This window comes from Aythya ferina (assembly GCF_964211825.1).
Source record: "Aythya ferina genome assembly, chromosome: 3".
Classification (NCBI taxonomy): domain Eukaryota; kingdom Metazoa; phylum Chordata; class Aves; order Anseriformes; family Anatidae; genus Aythya; species Aythya ferina.
Genome location: NC_140298.1, coordinates 98,830,639 through 98,851,139, shown reverse-complemented (window position 1 = coordinate 98,851,139; position 20,501 = coordinate 98,830,639). Strand labels below are relative to the sequence as shown.

The 20,501-nt window shown below is 39.4% G+C and overlaps 1 protein-coding gene across 4 annotated transcripts in view; it reads left to right on the top strand.

Annotated features, from left to right (window-relative positions):
- The first annotated feature begins 1,042 nt into the window (after positions 1-1,042).
- Positions 1,043-20,501, top strand: part of FBXO25 (F-box protein 25) — a 30,089-nt gene continuing 10,630 nt past the window's right edge. For 2 of the 4 annotated variants that reach the window (XM_084516003.1, XM_084516001.1), the window contains exons 1-8: positions 1,043-1,165; positions 5,440-5,583; positions 12,444-12,550; positions 13,849-13,898; positions 15,456-15,548; positions 17,943-18,036; positions 18,292-18,476; positions 19,932-20,114. In XM_084516003.1, the coding sequence (XP_084372129.1) occupies positions 5,447-5,583; positions 12,444-12,550; positions 13,849-13,898; positions 15,456-15,548; positions 17,943-18,036; positions 18,292-18,476; positions 19,932-20,114 (849 nt within the window). In that variant the 5' untranslated portion in view covers positions 1,043-1,165; positions 5,440-5,446. Of the gene's footprint in view, positions 1,166-5,041; positions 5,264-5,439; positions 5,584-12,443; positions 12,551-13,848; positions 13,899-15,455; positions 15,549-17,942; positions 18,037-18,291; positions 18,477-19,931; positions 20,115-20,501 lie in introns of those variants that run through there. The other 2 variants (XM_084516004.1, XM_084516002.1) reach the window with 2 other exon arrangements.

Below are 20,501 nucleotides of genomic sequence, written 5' to 3'. Positions count from 1 at the left end.
AGCTCACAGGCAGAAAGGAAGCCCTTATAAATCATCCCAGTGTGCGCAAAAAAGCCGCAAGGGGATTCGGGGATGCTTCCATGTAGGAGTAAGTGGCAGCAACCACACTATTGCAATTTTGTCAGTTCTAAACATTCAAAAAATTACAAGTTAACAATTTGTTCTACAGAACAAAATGATTGACTTTTATTAAAACACAACTCTGATTGTTTTTTTGTTTTTTTTTTTAAAAGGGGACATGGAGGCCCTGGAATGTGTCCAGAGAAGGGCTACAAAGCTGGCAAAGGGCCTGAAACATAAGTCCTATAGGGAGCGGCTGAAGGAATTGGGGTTGTTTAGTCTGGGGAAGAGGAAGCTCAGGGAAGACCTTATTGCTCTCTACAACTGCCTGAAAGGAAGGTGTGAGGAGCTGGGGGTCAGCCTCTTCTCACAGGTAACCAGTGATAGGACCAGAGGGAATGGCCTCAAGTTGTGCCAGGGGAGGTTCAGGTTGGAAATGAGGAGACATTTCTGCTCAGAAAGAGCAGTCAGGCACTGGGATGGGTTGCCCCAGTGGAGTCACCGTCCCTGGGGGTGTTTAAGGAAAGGTTGGACCTGGTGCTTAGGGACATGGGTTAGTGGGTGACACTGGTGGTAGGGTGATGGACCAGATGATCTGATGAGTCTTTTCCAACCTGTATGATTCTATACCTACTCCACATTCTTAGTGGGAATAATTACTGATTTCTAACTGAGAGCCGAAAACCTCACACAACCCGCAATTCATGACCTAAAGCTTGCTCCCCACATCCCCCGTCCTTCTTTTAACAAGAAGCCCGGCGTTGGAGGCGCCTCCGCCCAGCTCCACAGAGCGCTAAGGGCACGGAGCTCCCCTGACAGGACGACCGTTGGCGACCGTAGGGTGGCCGTTGGGCCGCCATTACGCGGCTCCGCCCCTTTCTCCCCTCCCCCCTCCGACCAAAACATTGACACGTGCACCTCGCTCCCCCCTCCCTTCACGTAACGCGCCGCGGCTGACGTAAAACCCCGCTCCACCAATGGAAAACGGCGCTGCCGGGTAGCAACAAGCAGCGGCAGCCAATCAGCGGGCCGAGGGGGCGGGGCCGCGCTACTTCCGGCAATAGCCCCACGGCCCGGGCCCGGCGGGGAGCGGCGGCGCTGCCAGGTAGGGACCGGGCGGTGCGGGGGGGATTTTTGGGGCCTTTTCGTGCTTTTTTGGGGGCTTTTTGGGGGCTTTTTGGGGTTTGGGGAAATTTTGGAGGTTTTTCTGAGGGGAAGGAGCGTTTACGGCCGCTGGGGAATGAGGCCTGGGGGCGGCGTGTGGGGGAGCGGCAGGTGGGGTGAGGGGGGCTGAGGGGCCCAGCCGTGGGGGGCGGGGTGTGAGCTGAGGGGGGCGTCGGGGGGGGGGGGAGAGCAGGGAAAAAACACCCTGGGCTGGAGGCTGACCGGCTCCCTGACCCGTGAGTCACAGGGCTGGTAGGGCTGGATCCCGGCAGAACCGGTCACCGCCTCCAGGAGCAGCTTCTGCAGGAGCCTGGGCTGCTGGGCAGGCACTGAGGTGGTCAGGGAGAGGCGGCTGTGCAGGGGGGGAGGCTGGGGAGCAAGAGGAGCCTGGACTGTGCCCGTCTTGTTGGTGGCAGCCTTGCTACTGAGTATCAAGAACGGTTTGGGTCATAATTGTATGTTGCTAAGAATAAAGAAGCATACTCAGAAGACAACTACTGTACAGTCACGGGTTATTAGCATGTCTTGCTGCTATGCCTTTGCAGTAGTGTTTGCTTTTGTGGTGAGCTGCCTACCTCACAGAAAGCAGCTTTCCTACAGGTGGATGAATGGCTGGAGCAGTCACTGTAATCTCAGGCTGCACTAACCCTTATATAGACAGGTTTCTGTGCTGTTCCTTCCATGCTTCTTTCTGGTGGCTCTTATCTTCATAATCAAAACACATTTTTTATGTGTTCCTTAGGAAAATACATATGATGCAAAGCGTTCTTGTTTCCTTTTTAGGAGAAAGCTGAACCCAGGTGATATATTTTATTAAAGCCCAGTTGTTAGGTAACGACCATAAAATCATGTAGGTTGGAAAAGATCTTCGGAATAGAGTCCAAATGCCAACCTCATCTATTGAGTCCCATTGCTAAGCTGTGTCCAGTTAAGTAAGACCAAATTTCACTCAGTGAAGCTTCCTTCTCTTTTACACAGCATCAGATTGTTTTCTTCACGGTAGCTTTTTTTTGGGAAAATGAACAGGTTGCTCAGCAGCAAGGACAGAAGTCCTTTTGAGTGTTAAAGAACCCTGCCCCACTGCATTTTCCTCAAAATCGAAGTTTAGGGGGCTCTTCTTTTGTGGTAGTGACAGTTTTAACAATCTGATATTAAATTACTTATTGCTGAAGGTGTGCTCATGGGGTATGTAAACTGCTGAAAAAAAGCTGTGTTCTGAGAAGCCACATGCATGCTTCAATGCAATGCTGTACTGGGAAACAAATCTTGAGTGCAGGCAGAGCAAAGGCATGAATTTCTATTACACATACCCTGTGATCAGCTACTTCCTGAGGGCGATGTGTAGGAGAGACATTTAGGACACCGTAGTTTCTAAAATGTGGTAATTTCTGAGCAATGATCATTTTACATTTCAGTCCTATAGGATTTTACATTTTACATTTCAGTCCTATAGGAAGCAAAGCAATGAGATTTTCTGGTCCTAGTTGTGTATGTGCTGTTACTAAAAGAATATGTTCTTTAAAAAGAACAGAAAAAAATAATAAACCTATTCTTGAAAAGAATAGGTATGAGTCCAAGGTACAACTTCTCATGTAATTGTAGAATGGGCTAGGCTGGAAGGGACTGTAAAGATCAACTTGTTCTAACCCACTGCTGTGGGTACAAGTCACTTCCTGGAGTTGCTACTCATGGGATACACTCTGAGTTTGTCCAGTAGCAAAAATATATCTTGGACTAAGAATATCTGTTTGGGGAAAAAATTAGGTCAACATGTACAAGCCTCACAGAGTTGCTGACTTTTGGTAATTTTCTACCACAAATTCTTAAGTTAAAGTTTTAATCTGTGATTTTTCTAGTAGTGTTTTCTTGTTGTCTTTTAAAAAGATAACATATTGAACATGCATTTAGAAAAGCTATTCATATCTCTTTATGAAACTTGTCCGAAGTGCAGTTTTCCAGCATTTCTGTAGCAGACTTTGGGAGTCCATGTGTACATATGTACTTGCTGCTACCACTGTTTTGAGGTGCTTAATGTCACTGCTTGCAAGAGGGATGATAGAGAACTTTTATTCTGTTGTTGAAGCCTTGCAGTGAAAGACCATCAGATTTCATTTTAAAGATCTGGAAAGTAGTCTGGTTTAGAGCTTTTAAGTATTGAGGTGTGTTACTTTCAATGCCTCTGCAGCTCCACAGGAGGAAGTTACACATCCTACTTACACCACTGGCCTGATAGCTTGAAACCACTTATTTCTAAAGTTCAAGGATTTCTAAAGCACACTAAGATTTCTATCCTGTAAATTGTGATTGGCTTTGGGCTTCTGCTACTGCCAGCCGCTGGAACAAAATATTCCAGGCTTTCTGCTGGTGTTTTCAGGAGGCTTTACGTCTATTGTTCCAAAAATAGGAACTTACCCTGTTAACCTGTAACAATGCATGATTCACCTTCATGCAAGTTGTGTCTAAGTGTTTATTTCCTTTCCCAATAATTCTTTATTGATTCATAATATCAAGTATTCTTAAAAATGTTAACTTCTTAAAGTTAGCCCAGTTAGCCTGTAATGTTCTCTATGAATTTGAATTTTCTATAGTTTTTAACTTCTGGGCTAATCAGGTGCATCTATAATAGTGCTTAATTCTTATAGCAAAATTGCTGACTAGAAGTAGCTCGAGAGCTCTGTATCTTTAGACCTGATTCAAAATTGGTTTTAGTCTCTTCCAGTCATTTGTTTTAATTTTCAGGTAAACTCTGCTGATTTTATTGGAAGAAAATATTATTCTGAATATTATTCTGAAATGCACTCATGAGCACTAACTATAAATTCTTGAAAAGATGAGATGCCTTGATTTCAGTCACAATGAGGCATTCTAAACAACTGTGAGAAAAGTCTGTTGTGAGGCGTATCTCCTGGTAAGCAGTGAAAAGATTAGAAAAACAGATAGGCATGCATAGAGTTTGTGGTGGCTGGAGGAAAGGATGTGGTAAACTTTGGAAATGATTCCTGTCAGATTCAGAGGAAGGCTGGGTAGTGAATAGCAGGGGGACTTTCATCAGTGCTGAAGGCTAGAGAGCAAGCTTTGTTTTGTGTGCTATGTTGTAGGATGTTTTAGTCTCATTTTTCTTTTAATTAAATAAAATTAAAATGATGCTCTTGGCTTGTATCTATTCAGGCTTTTTAGCCTTCAGTGTCTTACCCTGTGCTAATGTGTTGGACAGATGCTGGTCGAGAGTGCAAATGGGTAAATAAATTCGGTGATGTTTAACTGATCTGGTCTAATATTTTTCAACTTGAAGCAATGTTTAGAAAACAGTTGCTTTGAATTAAGCTGTTGGTGTTGCATTAATACAATACAATGTTTCAGATACAATAATGCTTTTCTCCTTGTACAGTCTGCACATGAAACCTCTGGTTAAAACAAAGCAGAATGTATACATGATGAATGGGAAAAAGAGAGGGCAAAAGCTGGCAAGCTTGGATTCTTTAAAGCATAGGGAGTTGCTTTCTCCAAATTCTTGGCATTTATGTATTAAAAGTTACTTTCCCCTGTGAAAAAGGGTGACAGAGCACTGTAGAATGATACACCTGTGCTGTCCTGCATGCTGTTGGTAGCAAGTTCAGTAGTGAACTACTGATGTTATGTTGCAGTCTCCATTTGTGTGGGTTATCTAATAGCCTAGCTAGAGAGGTGATCCTCAAAAACAACTGAAAAAGTGTTTGGGGAAGATCCAAATTCCTTTACTGAAACGTAACTGTGTACAGTGTTACACTATCTCAGTGTTTGGAAGGCTTGTAGAAAAATAAGAAGAGTAACACTGATTTGGGCTTACCAGGTTTGAAAAACTGTCTGTTAGTTGAGTCTCAAACTGGTTATCTGTTTACATTCTGTAAGTGCTAATCTGCTCTGCAGTGGTCAGTCTTCCTTGGTTTGGTATCAGCCCTTTCCTGGACCATGGTGATTCTTCTGCTTTTTCGTGAAAGAACTGTGAAACCTACTTTGATCTAATAAATAGCAAAGGACATTTCAGCAGGAATTTTCAGAGGTTAGGGAATCAAAACTGTACTTGGGAAACCATTGAGCCTCTTAAGAGGATATTCTATAGGAAACTTTCTTCCTTTTCCTCATTACATTTTTTTTTTTTTAAGGTCAAAGAACTGAAATAAGTTTCATAGCTTTTGTTAACAGCTAAATCCTGCACGATCTTCTTATTGCTTACAGAGAAACCATGCCTTTTTTGGGCCAAGACTGGAGATCCCCTGGATGGAGATGGGTTAAAACAGAAGATGGATGGAAACGATTTGAACCCTTCAGCCCTGCACTTGAGAACAAGAACAATCAGCTTAATGACATCAGTCACGCTGTGTAAGTTCTTAAATAACTCATGCAGAACCACATTTATTACTTATTTCAGAGCAGGTGGGAAGGCAAAGACTGACTTCTTCCATTCAGACTGATTGGGGCTGGTGATCTCTGCATGCATGAGAAGCACACAAATGCAGCCATGTGCTTTGTATATTAAGGTAGAGACCCCTGTGGAGACTACCTATCTTTAGGCAACTCGTGGAACAGTGACAACTTCGGGCAGTCAGATCTCACCCTATGTTGTGTGTTATTTTTCATTTTAGTGATAACTGCGAGTTGCAAACACAACAAGCATGTTGGAATGTTACCTGGAAACGAGTGAAACCTTTCTGGTGATTGTTTGATTAGGCCTATTTAGGGTACTTGCTCTAAATGCATGACTAATGGTAGTTTAAGGCAATTCTCTAACATTGTATGATTATATGAGCCTCTGTAGAACGGGTAAGAAATGTACTAGGTAGCTTGGGAGTGAGGCAAAGTAATATTGATGGCAGATGCTCACAGACTGGTGTGATACAAATAGCTTAGTCCAGACAAATTCCTGCTTTGTTTCTTTGCCAAGAAGTAATTCTCAGGGTTAGCATTCTTGTTTATAAATTCCAGCTTAATGTGCTCATAATGAGAAAAGGGAACATTCAGTGTTTGCTGTTAGCCTAGTAAATGATGAAGAAACTGATCTGATTTAGAGGGAATTTACTGGCAAGCCAGGACTTGTTCTACTCATACACCTGTGTTTTCTAAATTTGAAACGAACCTCAAGGGAGTAATCAAGCATTGAAGAATTATTAAGCTTATCTCAAACTACTGTTTTCTTCATGCCTTTACTTCTTGTGCTCATCTGCCACTGATAGTGGTTGTTTTTTTCCCATACAGTCTGGCCACTGTGGATAAGAAAAGCAATGTTTGTCTGCAAGGGTGTTCATAAAGCCTCCAACATAAGTTGCCTTAAATACTTCTGGAAAAATCTCTTCTTCTTTCATGTAGCTTTAATATAGTTGGAAAATGAAATCTAATTTAATTTTGATAGCTACTTGCAGTTACTAAATTATATTTTGTAGGTTGTTTTATGTCACGCTTGCCAAACAATATTCATTAAATGATTGGTTTTGTATCATTTTAAATGAGGACTCACTGTTCTGTTCCTAATTGGATGTTGATTTTTGTCTGTGCATGCACTTACATATGTCTGTATATATAACACAGTCTTTTCTCCAGAGAGTGAGGTGAGACTGCATTTATTGCTTCTTCAAGCAAAAATGCTAGATTTTTTTTTCTTAGTGTTGAAAGAACAATTTGTAGAGTTCAAGGGTATTGCTGGTAACAGATTTAAACAAGTCTTGCTTGGAAAGATACGGGAGTCTTAAGTTCAGGATTAAAATAGGAACATTAATTTGAAGTGACTGGCCATGAAATGCTCTGGGTGAAATAAATATTTTTGATATGAGGTGTTGCGTGATCTGAATTTTGCTTCCCAACTTGTCAGAATCCCAAACTTGAGAACTACCCTAGCCTGTAACAGATGCCCTCATCATAGTGATTCCCTGGTTTCCCGTCTTCCGTATTTCCTATTTTGTGCAGCCAAAGCACACCATGTTCTGTAGCCCTATTTGTTCTGCTGTGTATTTAAGAATGTGTATTGTCCAAAATTAGACTGCAGAACGTGAGTTGGTACTTGGTGTAGTAGTGCTACTTCAGAGTAATTTCACCACAACTTGAAAGCTTTGGATCTGAGTTCACTTTTTGCTGCTGAACACTGAATGATGTCTAATTGCCTAAAATACAGAATTCAGGTTGGTAAGGACCTCTACAGGTCATTTGGTTCACATCTCCCAACTCAAAGCAGGACCAGCAGAGATGGCTTGAAGGGCCTTGCCCCCCTGGCCTTTGTTTCCAAGAATGGAGATTCCTTTCCAGGCTCCTGTTCCAACTTCCATTACTTTCACTGTAGTTTTTTATATTACTTTCCTATCTTTTAAATCTAATAGGAATTTCTCTTATTACAGATCATGGCCATTACTGCTTGACTTGTTAATATATACCTCCTCTAATGTTGCAGTCTAGTTCCCTTTTCTTTATACCCTCATAGTAGATACAGGCATGAGTCGGGTTTCCTTCTTCCTCACCACCTGCTCTTAATACTGACCAAGCTTGTTCTCCAATGCATCCTCATGTGTTGTTGTGCTCCAACAGTAATTATCTCAGTAACTGCCCACTCGACTTGTTCTAGTACATCAATCTTTGTTGTACTAGGGAGTCCAAAAGTAGACAATATTCCAGACATGGTTTCTCAAGTGCCAAATGTGATGACCACTTCTGCAGGGTATGGTCTTGCTAATGCAGCCCGGGGTGCCACTGCCTTTGTTCAGCACAAGGGCATGCTGCTGACTGGTGTTCAGCTTATCCAGTAGGACTTCAGCACTTTTTCTGCAAAGCTGTTTTCTGTCTTCTCTGTACCTAGCATATACTTGTGCATGGGGTTCTCTGTCTCATGTGCAGGACTTCAGATTGAAATAGAGCAGCATACTGTGTCTTGCTGGCTGAGTTCTCTGTACCATGTTAAACACTAGCTTCCAAATACTTATGTATACTGAATGGACACCTCAGCTTAGGATATCTGGTGCTGTGATGTAGCACTGAGTAAGAATAAGGCTTTATAGAATGCTTCCTTCCATGTGGAAGAAACATACAGTAAACAGTATATATGTATGTATCTGTCTCTTAAGATGTCATTTGAATAGGGATGGTGGTGTATGCCAGTCCAGTTGTTCTAATAGGATTTTATTTTATTAATTAAATGTGCTGTTTTTTTCACCAAAATACTCTGTAGAAGTTTATGCAGCGGTAGTAATAGTACTTGAGTATTCTATTCCAGTTAGAGCAGTTTTCCTTCAAAAAGAAATAAATTCAAGCTATGTAATTGACTTAAACCCTGTTTATTATTGCTTGTATTCTCTTCTGTGAGAGAAAGCGTGGATAGAGTTAATTGCCAAACTGTGTTCTATCTCTTCAAATACCTCCTGTGCAGAAGTTAAAAAGTTCTACTTACCAGCAGATTCAGAAAAAGCTTCCAGGCATGTAAGTAACTCTTACAAATTTAAGACAAATATTTTCAGTAAAACAGAACTTTTCACCTTGTTCAATTAGTCATCCGGTGCTTTGGTGAATCCAGCTGAGGAATTAGTCAAAAGCAGTGAACATAATGATGCTTGAACAAACATAACTTGTTATGCAGGGCCGATATAAATGATTGGGGTTAATGCTCAAATGTTACACTTCAAATTAGTTCTGTTTATGAAACCTGATATGGAAAAAGTGAGACCCCCCAGTTTTGTAGCTCTCATTTAGATAAGTAATGATATTGTTTAGGTGAAGAGAGTACTGTATTCATGGTATATGGTGGTGGGAAATGTGGCAGAGGCAGAGCTCGTTCTACCTGGAGGAAGCATGTGGGCTGAATGCTGGCCGCAGCTATCTGCAGTTTGTACCTATAAATTCTAGTACAGCTGTGTGTTTCCAGTGCCACATCACTGTGTCCTTGAAGCTTGGTAGGGAGTGAAAAACACAGCCTTACAGAATTGTATTTAAATACCTCTGAAGAGTAAAGCCCTCTTACATTTTCCTTTTGAGGTACAAGAAAGCGAATCCCTGTGACAAGACTTTCATAACTATGCTATGCCTTTTTGTGTGTCAGGTCCATATGAACTACCGAGGATGGCAGGCCAGTCGTTCATCTGTAGTCTCATTCACAAAAGTGCTGTTAATTATGGATAGGAGTCCTCAGATTTGAATCTAATCTTAGATAATTTCGGCATTTGACAAATGTGTTGTAACACTGTTTGGTGCAGGCACTTAACTCAGGATTCTCTATATGTGGTCAAGCTGTAAATGGCTTTGAGTGTCACCTGGAGGAACACTTAGTGTCCCTCTGTAGGTAATTGTGTGATGTTCATGAATTTCTTCCTCCACAAGAAAAGTAGATGAAGAACGGTCAGTTTGGATAGTCCTGTCAAGCCTTCCAGCATTTTAACTGTCATGCCCAAAAGGTTATTTAAATACACCATTATGAAACTGCTGTTTTGAAAGAGCTGAAATTCTCACATGCTTTATTATTTATGTAGGGTATTGTAATCTTAAAGCATCTCTAGGACACCAGATGCTTTGCTTTTAGAAGCTATAGAACGAATTTTGTGAAAGGGCTTCATCAAGACAAGAATATAAGAGTAGCTGTAAACTGGCAGTAGTATGTATGTATTTAGATCCTTTCAGGTGCACTCAGACCTCATATGTGCTATAACAGTAAAAACATTCAAGTCATCTGTTATGCCATATGGCTCGTGTAGCACTTGATTCAGTTTCTTCTGTCTTAGCGTAACTGTAGTGTGGTGGTTGGGGAGGCAGGAGATGTTCTTAGTGAAGTGGCTTTGCTGATCAGCCAGCTCTTCAGACTTCTTAATGGAATTTTAAAAGTTGCTGGGGGTGTACCTGTAATTACCTTGTTCTTCCTAATAGCTGTGTGACCCTTGCTTTCTTTCTCAGTAAGACTGGAAACATGTGAACCCCTTAAAGTTCATCAAGAATGGTGCTGATAGTACAGGTACATACCTTCCCCAAGCAGGGAAGGTCTCTGTGTGGAGTACAGAGACCATAAGAAGATGAAGCCTCATATGAGAAAATCCTCAGATTGTCAAATTTTCTTGCTAAAATGACATGAATTCCCAGAATGTCTCAAGTGGATTTGGAAGTCAGACTAACGTGCTCGAAATAGCTCTCTATGATTCCTTGTGTTAATTAACTGTCCTCCTTAGGCTGCCTTGCTTTTGTGCCTGGTACTCGAGGAAGTGTGTATCTGAGGGACTGGGAGGGGGAGAGCAGGCTATAAATAACTTCAGATACTTTAACTGCTCTGTGCCGCTTTCTAAGGAATCTTTCTCTCCAGGAACAAAGGAAGGAACCAGATTAACCTTCCTGTTCAGAAGCTGGCCTTCAGCAGTGCTGCCTGCCCTGCTTTGCTGGTTGCAAAATGGGAGTGGGTGTGTTTCTGTTCTGACTGTTAGGTTGTATAATATCCTGTATCTTTGTAGCCTTGTATCTGTTGCTAGGATCATAAAGCCAGAAGCTTTACTGGGGGACTGAGCTCTATTTCTGATTCTGTAACAATTTTTCACGTGGTGTGTTGATATGGTCAATACACTAAAGCATAATTAATTGTTCTAGTGACTTTAAAAGGATTTCCTTCATGATGGGGGGTAGGAACTGGTATAGCATGATATAATTCAAGTAACTTGTCAGTGCTGATGTTTCACTTCCATCAGTTGCCAGTGCCTTTTCTCTGAACTCGTTTTCGTGTTGGACTGGATGTGATGTTTGGCAATATTGCATAGAATATTGAAATTGTCTATCCTACGGTTTAAAAATGTCAAGGCATGAACCAAGGCCCTCACCTTGGATTGAGTTCTACCTGAACACAGGTGGACTTTTTTTTTTTTTCAGGGTTTAAACTAAAGATTAAAAACAAATTCCTATTTTTGAGTGTTCTAAACTTATGTGTCTTCAAGCTGAGCTAGTCTTTAGTGATTAGAGCAATTACATAAAAAGCTTTTTGTACAGTGGTGTTTAGTCATCATCCTTAAAAGATGATTCAGGCCTGAAAATTTTCAACTTTATTAAATAGTAGGAGTAGACTAATATGATTTGGGTTCTTTTGCCATTTAATGCTGAAGTGGGGGTTATTTTTGAATGAACCAGTGATCTTCATTTTTCATGTTCAGATTTTGCTGGTGCAATTTGAAGTTCAAATTGACATTGACAAATAGATTTGGCTGGCAAATTCAGATTTTTAAAAATGAATGGGTAGAGTATTCTGTACAGCTTTCACTTTCTTAAAAAAAAAAAAATGACTATAAAAATGACTATAAAACAGTCTTATAGTTAAGCTTCACTGGATTACTTCCTTGGTTACTGTAGTTATCTGTACAATATTATTACCTTAATATGAATGATCTCTAACCTGTACTAGAAAAAATACATATTCATTACCTCTATTGCTTTTGCTTAGAATTATCTATAAAAATGGAAAGGAGAATCTTCGTTGTGTAGACTTGCATAGTGCAGGTAAGGTTTTTAATGTATAAGCACTTTAGAAAGTTTACTCAACAAACTTTAATAGCGTGTCCATATGCTTGTATATAGTGTGTGTATATACTATATACATTAACTCAGTATAGGTGGTCTTTGTCAGGCTACATAATTCACTGTCAGAAGTGACAAAGGTACAGTTGATCCTTCTTGGGAAAGATGGAGGTGACTACATGGTTCTTGATGCACTACAAGTGGTAGAACAGTATGGCAATACCTAAATTATGTACAGTGTTGTGATTTGTGCTTTTATTGAGACTTTCTTCATTTGCCCCGAAGTTGACTGCGAGGGGATAAGAGATGCCTTTTGCTGACTTTCTGCCTGAGAGTGGTAACTCTGACTTCACCAGTATGCTGCGGTTTCATAAGGCTTGGTCTGTTTTGGGTAGTGACTTTAGTATTCTAGAACACTGCAGACTGTCAATTGTCCAGCTAGTACAGCCACCTCAGTAATCCTTCTTAAATGTCACTAATGACTTACAAGATAGCTATTAAGAAGATACTTGTATGCACTTAATCACTTTGATACCAAATTCAGCACCACTAGGAAGAGAAGAGCAAGGCAGCTTCTCTCAAGATGTGTTGTTGTAGACCTTCAGGTAGACAAGCATTATTTAAATACATGATTTTTATTGCAGCTGGCGGACTTCTAAATGTAGAGAACTATAAGCTATGTGCAGCTTAATTAGAACAGCAATGATTAAATATTTATGTCTCTATTTCAGCATTTTAACTGGTGATGAAGATGAAGATATATACACTACAGAAGATTGTGAATTTGCAGCCAAGAAAAGGAAGAAAGACCACTGTAGGAATAACACAAATTCACAATGTAAGGCTGGGTTATTTTCATTTGATTTGGAAGATTGTTGTAGGTTCAGGAAAAAAAAAAAATAATAACCATTTGTATATGTGTATCTAGAGAGTAGCCTTTTAAGTTATGTCTACTTCTGTACTGACAAGTTCTGGTGTCAGAAATGATGTATCTTAATTGGACTGTGGCATTGATCACCTACTGTGGGATTTAGAGATCCAAAGGTAATTCATTTAAGAATAACAATTCCTGAATAATAATTACCTTCTGATACAAACTGCTGTTTTGCTTTGTGGACTTGTTTTAGATGAAATTCTTGATGCTTAGGGCAGTCAGTCTCTGTTTATCAAAGCAGCAGTTCTATTTCTGATTAATTCAAATTCTCATAACACAAATAGCTCTAGAATTGGTTCAGAACTAAATATCGTTTGGTGTAACACATAGAGCTCTTGGTAAAGACTTTATTGAATTTCTTGAAGTTTGTCTGTTGAAATATCAAAGCCACTTTTGTCTTTTTCTTTTTTAAAAGGACCTGTTTTAGACTCCAAGTGTGAGTGATAGCAAAATTTCGTGAAGCACAGAATTTGAGTAGGTAGAAGTAAGCAAGTTGATAGCAAATCTGGGGGGTTTCCCCATTGATCTTGAGATTATGTTCATTATTTTGTACCTTCCTAAAATTGTAACAGAGTCTTAGACAAATCTGTAAGCATCCTCAGGGTTGTGTGGGTTTAATGTATTCTAGAAGACTCAAGTGGTTATATGTATGAGCACATTAATTGGACAACACATCCAGACTTCTGCAAGCTGAATGTCTGTGTAAATTGCCATTATGGGTCTTGCTTGTGCAGGATTCTGCAACTACTTGGAGCAAGTGGATGCAGATCAAACACATTTACAGAAGCAAATCCTTTTTTTAAAACGTAGAGCCTTCAGGAACAAAAACTTTGCATGTTTCTGTATCTCCTGTGCTAAGAAGCCCTGTGAACCAAAAAGTATCAGGACTTTTCAGAGAAATTGACTGCTGTTGGTACACAGTCAACAAATATTGTGCTACATCTGCCCACTGTGTCCCAGCTCCTGTGTTTAGTTCATAAAGTTTAACTTTTGGTGTGCTTTTTAAAGTACACAACCTCTGAAACTTTGTAGTCATTCTCTTCAGCTTTAATAAGCTTCCTTCACCAGAACTGTTATATTCTCTCTCCACTCACAAAGCATTTTGAGGATGGTCTGTATTCTTCATCTTCTTAGAAGGCTCTTCATCTTCCTAGAAGGAACTACCTAAAATAGAAGTTCAGAAAAGCTTATGTCTTTTTCAGGTTTTTATCGTGAAAATTGGATTTATGTCCATAAGGAAAGCACCAGAGAAGTAAGTCCTGTATGCTATGGGTCAATTTCTAGCATCTTTGTGCTGCTTAACTTTTTTTTAAGAAAAATAAGCCATTTGTCAATTTTTGTGACTTCTAAAAAGTTGTATTTAGCCCTCTCTTCATTGCTACTGTAGTATATCATCACTTGCTGAGGCAAAGGCAGATAACAAAGTGACTTATGTGAGCCATCCTGGCAGAGATGGGAAAACTCACAAGGATGGATGTAGTAGTCCTCTGGTACTTCTCCAAGCCCATTTGTCTCTGTCTCTTATGTATAATTACAAGGTTTTTAAAACAAACACCTCCAAAGAGTGTTTGCAGGCAGCTATTTGGTGTCTTGGGATCTTGATGTAAATTTGAATGTGAGTAAAATCTAAGGCCCAGACTTTGCTAAGAGGACCTTTGTATTCAAAGTTCAGATGCTTCTTCCTGTTTGGGATAAAAATGGTACCATGTAACTGCAAAGGATCTTGAAATGACCTCCTGGAAAGGTGAAGCTGATGTGTCCATTATATGTAGAGAGAAACTGTCTCAAAGCTTCTTTTGTTGATTGTTACAATTATCTGGGATGGGTGGAACTTGGACACCTGTGAGAATGTCTTTCATCAACAGAGTAATGCCAGCCAGCAGAGAGGGAAGGAGGTGAGTCCAACACTAGCCAAACAGGCAGAAGCTGGCTTTGTATTTCAGGGCTGAGAAACACCTGAGTACTGTCTTCAGGAAGAATGTGGTGGTGTAGAAAATGAAATCCTCCTGTCTCACCTCTACATAAGTATTCTTGCAGGGCAGTGACACAGGCCGCCCTTCTACATTAGAAGGGTATTATGAAGCCTTTCACCAATTTTTTTCCCTCAAGAAGGTCACTGTGGCAGTCTTCTGCGTGGCTATACACTTACTCAGTTTTTGATCCCATGGCATTTCCGGCTGACACTACCATCCTGAGTAATTCAAAAACAACCTCTGAAACTTTTGCTTTTACCTTATTATACTTGTGCAGAAGCATTAAAAAGAAAAGCTATTTCTCTTGCTCTTGGTATCTAAGAAAAGTGTGGTTAAATTTCTAGTGCCCAGAAAACAAATTCAAGATGTTGGCTGTTTGTTCTTCCAATTCCAGGAGCAAGTAGCCACGTTCTTACCTCAAATATGAATGTAAACTCAGTGCATGCATGTGGTTGTATGCTCAGTCTGCTGTCTGAGCAAGATGCACCTTGTGCTGAGGCAATTACAGAGCGTGGTGGCCATGCAGTAGTGGAACAGGTTCCCAGTTCCACATGGATACCAGTGATTATAGATTGCACAGTTACTATGAATTTAAAGGTCTTGCTATCAAGTAATATCATGTGGGTAGCTATTAGTTCTAAATAGCATATCTGGCTTCGTTTGTTCTACGAAAAATAAAAACTTCAGGCCGGTTACATCAGTTCTAGGAGGTGCAGTGTGTATATGCTTCAGTTGCATGGTAGAGTGCTTTTATATAGACCTTAACAGTTTGGGGGAGGAGAGGGATGTTCTCTTGTTTGCTTCTTTCCATTTACAGTGTTTCTTTCTCTTCTCAGAGACATGGCTATTGTACTTTAGGAGAAGCTTTTAATCGCTTAGATTTTTCAAGTGCAATTCAAGACATCAGAAGGTTCAATTATGTGGTCAAAGTAAGCTCTCTATTTTATATATGTCTTTTACAGATGTGTTTTCTGATGTATCCCTATGTACAGAAAATGTTGCATTGACCAGTTTGTGGTTTGTGTAAATATTGTGTACATAATTTATACTGCATTAAGCCGCTGGGCTTCTACTTGGAACTGAGTGATTTTTCTTTTGTGAAAACTGGTTATATTGGTCTGTGAAAGCCTATATGTCGAGAATGATGGTGATGGCCAGTATTCTGCTATATATTTACAGTGAAACAATGATAGTTTCAGTTTTTCCTTAGTCTGGGTAGTGAAACCTCTTTAAAGGAAAATATTTCCTATACAAACAAACAGTAAAGCATAATACATCTTAAATATAATCTTAATCTTAAATAGAATTAGAAGAGCAATTTCGAAAACAATACTTGATGTGTAAATATTCTGTGATTTCTTCTGCACTTAGTGCAGGGAATCATGCTCCCATTATGTTTTGAGGATAGTATTCAGAACTTGGAAAGACACAAAACATAATTGAATAAGCCTACTGAAGGAACACCCTAACTATTGGAGTTACTATTTGGAGAGAAAACGTGTTCAGCCCATCCTTGTGAAACTGTATGGCATACCTCCAGAAAAACAGGAGTTATAGGACCAGAGGAAATAATGGAAAAAAAATAATTATCCCTAGGCTAGTGGTTAGGGTACTTGGCTGTTTTATGTCCCCTATAGATTTTTTTTGTATGTACACGCACTATTTTTTTTAAAGATGGTTATGTTCTAACCTATTAGTCTTAGAGGGTGGATCAACTGTTTTACTGTACTTGTTTATGCTTGTTTATAATATTTCTTAGCTATTAAATGCCTGATACATAAATTGATATGGATGGCCTTTTAAGAATTTTTTTTTCTATTTGAATAAATAGTTGATACATTTGAGGCTATAATTCCTAGTAGGCAGCATAAAGCCATTGCTATGCACTTAGCCCAAGAATCAGCTTGTGTTAGATCCTTGTACATGTGCACCTGCTAAAATTCTTGTCTTAATCCTTGCATGTTAACCATCCTTGAAAATGGGATCTTCATTAAAATCATCTGGGTAGAATTTGTTCCTTGGATTTGATCTGCAGTCTAAGTGACAGGACTGATTATTTTTAAGTTAATCAAGAGAAATGTACATACTTGCCTGAGCTGGCAAACTGCCAGAGACATCTAGGTGTTCTCCAAATTGTTAATCAAACTAAAAGGTTTTAAAAATGCCAAGAAAGAGGTCCTGATACCTAGTCTCAAAAGCTGTATAAATAAATTAATTGTATTTAAATACGTCAGGAGTTAATTCCTCCTTTCACAGCACATAATGTTTTGTCAGGGATCATGCAGAGAAGCCAGAAGGAGCATTATTAAATGAGGGAGAGAACAGGTGTATTCTCTCCTCCTCCAAAGGAAAATTAATGTTGAGTATAGTGTCAAGTCAGTGTTTTAGAAATGAAGATACAAAATAATTTTTGGCAGGCTTAGTCTTTGCTCATCCTCTGTGCCAATAGTTGATTCTCTCCTACAAAGCATGGCTCTGCAGGCTGGTGTTCAGAGTACTCTGTAGGAATTGTGGCTTCTGCTCCCTGCTTTCTGTTTCTGATGCGTTAAGAAATTTTGTCCTGAACTCAGCATTATGAATTGTAATCAGAGAGCTTATAAATATTACAGCACTGTCATAATATCAAAGTCTCTTGTGTTTGAGAGAGGTTTTTAGAGACCATCTTCTATTAGGGACAATCCTTATCAGCTGCAAAGCCGAATCTAAAACAAAAGTGAATAAGCAGGACTTAAGTAATTTGTATTTGTGAGCTTCCAAACACACTCTCTCTGTTTTATTACAGTTTACAAAGACCGTATGTCACGTGCTCTATGATAAATACATACATTTTCAAAATACTATACAAATATATTCCTCTCCATGAGTTGGTCATGAGATGCCATTGGGAATGCCTAAGATTTTTTGTGTTTGTCTTGCTTCATGTTCCAAACTCTGTGGTGTTATTTTCGAGATATGGTCGTAGTAATCTAGGCTGTTGTAAGTGAATGTACATACTGAATGTGTATTTGAAACAGTCTTTTACATCTGTCTGTCTTAGGATGGTTTTGGTTGGAAGGAACCTTAAAGACCAGCTTAATTCCAACCCCCTGCCATGGGCAGGGATGACTCCCACTAGACCAGGTTACCCAAGGCAAAGGATGGGTCCAGGGATGGGGCATCCACAGTGTCTCAGGGAAACCTATTCCAGTGCCTCATCACCCTCAGAATAAAGAACTTCTTCCTGATGTCTATCCTAAATCTACCCTTTCTTAGTTTCAAGCCATTCCCCCTCGTCCTATCTCAAGATTCCCTGATTCCCTATAACTTCTATTTCTTTGTTTTAGCTCTTACAGTTAATTGCAAAGTCCCAGTTAACTTCACTGAGTGGTGCAGCACAGAAGAACTACTTTAACATTTTGGACAAAATTGTGCGGAAAGGTAGGACCTAGTATTTTATAATCTATCTGCTTTTTCAGATTTCATAGAAATGCTTGCTATCTAGTATGAATGTTTTCTGTTACTGTTTTTTATCTATTGAAACAGATTGAAATTAAATGACAACTAAGTTCTGTTCAGAAACTACTATTAAATTAAAAATTTTATGAAATGTGATAAATGATGTGTTAGATCAGACAATTGTAATGAACTTAGTAACACAGTTGTCTCTCAATTTGCATGATGTGTCTTTTCTAGTCATGGAAGACCAATATAATCCACGATTAATCAAAGATCTCCTACAGGATTTGAGTTCTACTCTTTGTATACTAATTAGGGGAGTAGGAAAATCTGTTCTGGTTGGAAACATTAATATTTGGATTTGCCGATTAGAAACTATCCTTTTGTGGCAACAACAGCTAAAAAACCTTCAGATGAACAAGGTATGTTGTTAAATTGCCCAGATAAGGTATTGGGGAGGGGTGGAAGGAGAGAGAGCATATTGAACATTGGTTCATGATTTGTAAGTGGGCATAAGTTTAAATCTTAAAATGAACTTGGCTGAAAGAAGTTTCTCCTACAGGAAACCTAGTGATATACAACTTACCTTGAGAGAAACAAGAAGCCCACAGTTCAGTTTTCTTTGGTTTTGGAGGAGTAATGTGAAGTTACTTAAATGGAAACAATTTCTAATGTTTTCACAGCTCTTCTCTAATAAGAAATAGTACAGTGCCTATACTCCTGCTTTGTGACAGATGTATAGCTGCATTTTTTCTTATCCAATCAACTTCTAAAATGTTTCTTTTTTTCTGTCTACTTAATCTACAAATCTTTGATTCAGAAGTAAATATTCCAGTACTAAAAATAAAACCAAAATTGAATTTCAGACATGGACCAGGAAAACAATTTCAAGTGGCAATTCCACAGTTGTAATCATTAGCACAGTTGCCTTTTTTAAAAATAAATAAATAAATAAAATGACTTCAGTGTCTGGACTCTGACTGTACAACTTTATTCAAAGTATGTGGGATGATACGCTGCTCTAGATATTTTTTTTTTTCAAGTGGAAACTTCTGAAGCAAGAAATTTGTGTTTTAAGGCTGAGTCTGTCATGGGTACTGCTGGATGAAATACTCCCAAGATGTTGCATGCAGTAAAACTAAACAGCTATTTCATCTGTTTGCTTTCAGCTTTGGAGTTGGCCTTGCTGTGTGTGCTGGGTATCTGAATAAGTCACTAGGTTCCTCTTTTTTCTATTCTAAAGTTAATCTCAACAGTTCTCATGTGCCACAGCAAAGAGTTTGTGATGCTGCATTTGCTGCATCTCTTTCCAGCATGTCACTTGCATCTGAGCTGCTTTGTGTTGGCTGAAATAGCTGATCTTGCATCTGTAGTACAATGCAAGCAGAATGGCCTTGAACAGAACGATAGTCCCAGGGATGTTTATAACAGTGACACCATGGAAAGTCTAGTGTAAAGTGAGATAAATGGTGGTGAAGTAAACAAACTTAACCTAGAGCTTGCTAGAGTGCAGCTGCTGTGGGACCAGGTCTCCCTGGCAGGGCAGCTCCACTAGGTGGGGCAAGCAGCCTCCATTCTTCACCTGTCAGCAGTGACCATGCCTCCAACATACATTCTCTTAGAAATTGACAGAAAATTGTCTGTCTGTTCTCTTAAGAGAAATTTGTATGTGCTGTCCTTAATAAAAACTGAGAAACTTTATCCTATAACTAATCAGTTCAAACCTTACTTTGATTACTATGCTAATAATCACAGTTAACCATAGATGATACTCAGTGGGTTTGTATGAACTAAACTAAGATGTGAGATCTCAAGATTTTTGTTTGTACCTTTTACTACCAAGTTTTTGTAGCTAAGTCTTCAACTCTTATTTCCAGCAAGTCAACAATGGTCTTACGCTTAGTGATCTCCCTCTGCATATGCTGAGTAACATCTTGCACAGGCTCTCTGATGGCTGGGACATTATTACCTTAGGTCAAGTGACCCCAACTCTATACATGCTCAGTGAAGACAGACAGCTGTGGAAAAAACTATGCCAGTACCATTTTGCAGAAAAACAGGTAATCACCTGCATAAATGTGAACCTTCTTTGCAATACGGTATACAAATGGTGTGTTGAACTTGTTTTTTGAGGAAAAAATGTGGCAGCATGTGGTAATATTGAAAGTGTGGGTTCTTCTGTGGCTCATACTAAAGATTGTATTCAATATGTCTGAGTTTAGGGTAGCTATTACGCTGTTTCCTTATATTATTTAAAACAAAGTCTCTCAAGACTTTTCTTTACTATGCAGTAATAAGTGTGATTGAGAATACCTTCAAGGTGTCACTATTTTCAGTACCTAAAATGTAATTTTGCTAATCAAGGTAGGCAGACATCTGATTGCTTGAACTTGTAGACTATATGAACAATCTGGTGAACAAAAATGTCCTTTTCCTATTTTTTGCTA